General features: G+C 40.5%; 1 protein-coding gene across 1 annotated transcript in view; it reads right to left on the bottom strand.

Moving 5' to 3' along the window:
• The window catches only part of LOC108576533 (collagen alpha-5(IV) chain-like), a 28,888-nt gene extending 24,228 nt beyond the window's left edge, over positions 1-4,660 (bottom strand). The window contains exon 1 of the mRNA XM_017939544.1: positions 4,542-4,660. Within this exon, the coding sequence (XP_017795033.1) occupies positions 4,542-4,577 (36 nt within the window). The 5' untranslated portion in view covers positions 4,578-4,660. The remainder of the gene's footprint in view (positions 1-4,541) is intronic.
• Positions 4,661-5,236: the final 576 nt, after the last annotated feature.

The raw sequence follows: 5,236 nt of genomic DNA, 5'->3' as shown, positions 1-5,236 counted from the left end.
AATAATTTTGTATTTTTGTTATTTAAAAATTGGAAATTTCTTTTTAATAATTTTCAATCGTTTTCAGTTGAAAATTGTAATTGTACTATATTTCCGGGATAAAGATTAAAAACCAAGTGAAATCCTCGACTCGCAAATAATGATCGCGAATAAATAGATGGAGAAATTCTCAATGCCAATTGTATTTCATTTCGATCAATCCGAAAACCCGTAGACATCCGAGAAAATGTTAGGCTCGGAAAAAGAAGCGCGGTCACATGGTATTTTCCTCGATGGATTTAAAGGGTAATCGCGAATGCACGTGTATCGATCATCGGACACTCTATAAATCATGAAACATAATTACTGCCTCTCGTTAGTAGCGTGTACAAAGGTGTCTGGGAGCTAGAGGGTAGCCTTTTGAAATCTGTGCTATTTAGCTAAGTAGCCGGTGTTCGTGACAAGCGTGGAGTGTCGTTTCATTAAAGAACCATCCGTTCGTCAGGTCGCTACGGACAACAAATTGGCAGTGTGGTGCGTTTGCAAATTACAAATCACCTTACCTTACCTTTTACCAGGGTGTCTAACGCTTATAAAGCGGCCTCTTTGCGCCTTAGCGACTTGTGCCAATGGTTTCGGTGCAAAACTTTCAATTTTACCTTCACCAACATTGAATAACGTTGAAATCCGGCGATGAGGTGCGTGTGTAAATTGCAAATTTACCATTGTTGCCATTATCATTCCACCTATGTAACGTTTTTTTTTTAGCATTTTAGTTAGCCGTTTTCACCATTGGAGTTCTTTATTTAGCAAGAAAAGAGAAGAAGAAAGAGAAGAATCTGTTTACGGAATTCGTTGCGGTTAAACGCATTTCCGGTGATATCTAAACGTTATTTTCGCGGTAGTTTCAACGATTAGTTATCGAGGGAACGTTGTTAGACATTTTTTTGGCGAAAACGTCGATTCTGTACGTTGAACAGAGTCAAAATTCGCATGAAATTGGCGGCGAAGGGAATTTGCAAATTGCCACGTACTATCGCAGAAGCGCAGCAAACGAGCAGCTGCGGACCGGAACAAATTAGCTGAGCTTTTGTATTTAACTAGCCGTATCAAAGCGTTAAACGCTGTATCTCGCCGGATTTGTAAACAGTACAAACGGATTGCATCTGGAGATAATTTCTGGAGATTGAAGATAGAGCCGGAGCAGCCTATAGTTCAACCGGTAGTCGTCAATCATTGCCAGACTTTCGATAGAAAAGGCCTATTCGTAAATGGAAGTTCTCCCGACAGATGAGCAGATCTTGTGTTAACCATTGACCGGCTATTATTTCACAAGCCCTTTCTTTTTCCCAGCCTCTATACTTATCGATCTCTCATTATGCATTTGTGCACTTTAAAGAGTATCCTTATCGTCCATCTCTATCAGACAACGGTTACGAACATCGGCAATCTCAACCGAGAACTTCTAACTCGATCGTTGATAAATTGGAAAATTTTTAAACATCAGAAAATTTCTATTATAAAAAATTGGCAAATCGGGAAATTTCTATTAGAAAAAATGAGCGCTAATTCCTATTTTAAACCGCTGATACTGAAATTCCGAACAAATGTCTTTCCGTTTAATAACGTACTATTCTCAGATTTCCCGCGTATATCACACGGTTCCGCGAAGTATCTCCATCATCTATTAAATTCACCCGAAGACGAGTCATTGTTTCACTCTCACGCTCGTTAGATCACTTCGCGACGAGTGTGTTGTTACACGGGCCCGAGAAAGATCTCACGAGAAACAACTCATAGTTGTATGCACATACCCGGTAGCCGCGTGTAACTTAATTTATACCCTCAGAAACAATGATGCACCGATAGTTGGGTGTTGTGCAGGGTTATCTCGATGACTCGCCACCCGATGATAGTCTGTTCGAATGGTTAACGTCACGCTCGAACAGGCCGCGTGGCTGTTGCCGGCGAACATAATAGCGTTACCGTCGCGTCGTGGCATTGAAAGTTATGAATGAAATGTAGTGCAACGACATTGGCGGAGCGGAGTGCCAAGATCAATGAAACTCCACGCGACGAACCACGACCACCAACCGATACACATATGTACCGACCGGCCTATTATATGACGTCGGTGTAATCATCATTCGCATGGGTTTGCGTGCGCAACGCTCCGTGCATTTTAAATACACACCGTCGTCGAACCGCGGACTTGTCATCGATGCAGAGTTTAACGAACCTGAAACCGCGTTGCGTTTCATTCGACATTTTCACATAAAAGCGAGTCAATTCTCACAGAATACCTATCGTCGTTATCCTGTATTTCTGGAATGCACCGTTTCCGTGCGAAGCTATTGAAATTTGTAGGTTAATTTAATTGGGCTATTAGTAACAGGAATTTCACTTTGTACCGATAGTTTGAAATACGCTGTGTAACCAGGTTCAATTTGTTGGATTGATAAATTACGCGGTATGAGAAAGAGAAAGCATGAAATTATGTAGATTAGTGTAACGAAAAATATGGAGCAATCGTTACTGTGCTAATTAAGAAATTAAATGTGAGACTGTTTTATCGATACATAAGTATGAAATGTTTCTCGATTTTTTCAAAATTTCTCTTTCTCGTTTAACCCTTTCATCACTAGTGGAACGTAAACACTTTAATCAAATTTCATCTGAATTTTGTGTCTACCAGACACGCGACGATCGATAGATAAATAGGAAATTCTGGAAAAAAATTAATCGAGTCACTAAAGGGTTAAGGAATAATCTAGGTTTCAATATTACCGCGAAACACGCTGCACGAGAATTATTACCGGGGCCCGATTGTTGCTTTTGCGATTTTCTATTTGCAGTCGAATCCGACGTATGCCTCTGTTTCGCAATTCGTTGGTATTTCGTCGCGACGTGTCGTGAATCTCGCTTTCATCCTGGTGAGCGTGCAGGTGTAAAACGCCTATCATCGCTATATTTACAGCGATGGCTACTGTCGGAGGATGATCGTACGCGCGACGGATACGTTCTGTTGTCGAATAAATCGATGATCGATGCATCTTTAATGGTGCAGCGCGTCATCGTACGTTATACAATTGAATTTCCCCCGTTTGCAAACGAAGAATGGAGATTTGTCTCGAGCAGTTTTTAACGACGAACGTCATTTCAATTTACGGAGGAAATGTCATCTGTGATCGATTAACTTTAACGAGGCTAGCGTGATACGTACGGACAAAGTTGTGCAAATCACCTGTTGCTTCCGTAGTTTAACTTTGGAATTTTTACCTATTTCAAGTTAGTCGGTGATGTGAAATTTACATTGTTCGAATGTTTGTTTTTTTTTTTTTTTTTGTTACGTGTCTCGCATGAAATTATTCGAAATGCGGATAATTAGAGATTGTCGTGAAATTGTTCTCGTCAGAAGCATGTTTATTTTTCGTGTATGCGAAACGAGAGTAACGTTATAACATTTGGAATTGCATCGAGTTCGTATAAATCGTTCCCGTGTTCTATTTAACCCGGTATGAATGAAGAGAGTTTTAATTAGAAGTCTAATTAATACGCGGAGCAAATTGTGCAGGGAATTCGTTCGATTGCACGGTTACAAATCCGTTTTATAACTTTTAATTCTGGTTTCGTGCACCGAATTCAAAATTTCAGGAGCTCGGTAGAGGAAAAATGAATCCTTTTCGTCAACTACCAATCGAAATCTCTCGAGTTGTGAAACAGTTCAAATGTCACTTCACCGTCTATCATTTTTATTCGATCGATAAATTTATTTCGTCGAACGGAAAAAGTTTTTCTAATTTTCTACCGTCAAAATTCAATTTATTCGATAATTTATCTTTATCAAATATCAATCTTCCCTCCCTAAAAAAAAAGAACACTCTTCCTATCAGCAATAAAAATATTCAACTTCATTCCTATGCGTTTCATTAACGATTCAATTAATCACTGCTCACTAATTAATTCACGTTCTACTCAAGCTTTATCTCGATCTTTAATTCACGACGTCTCCGTCAAATGTCAATCCCCATTACATCTACCTCGATCATTCTTTTACCTCTATTTAAAAAAAAAAAAAAGCAATTACTCTACCGTTACTTCTTTCCTACAAATTCCATTAATAATTGATAAATCACTACTCACTAATTAATCAAACAAATTTCATTCTCGTTCTACTCGATCATTGATCCACGACATCTCCGTCAAATGTCAATCCCCATTACATCTACCTCGATCATTCTTTGACCTCTATTTAAAAAAAATATACAATTACTCTACAGTTACTTCTCTCCTACAAATTCAATCGATACTTGATAAATCACTGCTCACTAATCAGTCAAACAAATTTCATTCATGACATCTCCGTCGAATGTCAATCTCCATAGATCCTACCTCTACTCTTAGCAAAAAGAAGAAATCTACGAAAAAATCAGCTCGGTTCACAGCAACCTAACGAAACTATCATAGAACCAACTCACTAACCGTTCGGTGAAGAAAAAAAAAAAAAGAAATGAGATGTGTCGCACTCGGGTTATAATCCTGCGTGTATATGGGGCACGTACCAGGCTGAAGAAAGCGGCGCGCGCACGGCCGAGCATCCTGGCACCGGTCGCTTCCGTTAGCAAGGCATCGTCCCGACGATCTCAGTCTCGAACAGATGATGATCTCTTCGGATTGTACACGCAGTGTGCCGTTCGAACTGAAAGACTGAAGACGTAGCCGGCAGAAGAAGGCTTATATACAGGGTGGGGGTCGGCAACCAGACCAACCGACCAACTTGGTGCCCATCCTCCTTGGTGTCTTCTCTTTTCCCCATTCTTCTCCGTTTCGACTCTTCAGGGATAATTCTTCGCGTGCCTCCCCACCCGGCACCGTGTCGTGATCCTTGTTCGTCTTAGACCCTGAGGAGAGGACCCTTCCGTTTCTCTGCGATCCACAGACGTACTTATTTACTTCAGCCGTGGCACCGATGGCTTTATGGCTTCGTTATGGTTAAATAGGGGGATTCAACGGTCGGTAGTTTCGGTAGTGTTCTTTTTCGGGTATTCCCTTGTTGCTTCTGTTTCGGTCGGGTACAAAGAAGAGGAGCTTCACGGTTGTTGAAGAAGGTATACAGAAGGAAGGTGTGGGTTAGATGGATGTTTGATGAGATTTCTGAACAATGTATATCGTTATTTTGCCCTTTTTCGAGGATTCTCTCCTTTTGGGTAAAGAACGATGCTACGTGGGTAGTAATGCGAGTTTTTTTCAGGATTTT

This window comes from Habropoda laboriosa, unplaced genomic scaffold (genome assembly GCF_001263275.1).
Source record: "Habropoda laboriosa isolate 0110345459 unplaced genomic scaffold, ASM126327v1 scaffold346, whole genome shotgun sequence".
NCBI lineage: Eukaryota > Metazoa > Arthropoda > Insecta > Hymenoptera > Apidae > Habropoda > Habropoda laboriosa.
The sequence above is the reverse complement of the archived record's forward strand: the minus strand, read 5'-3'. Positions and strand labels throughout refer to the sequence as shown.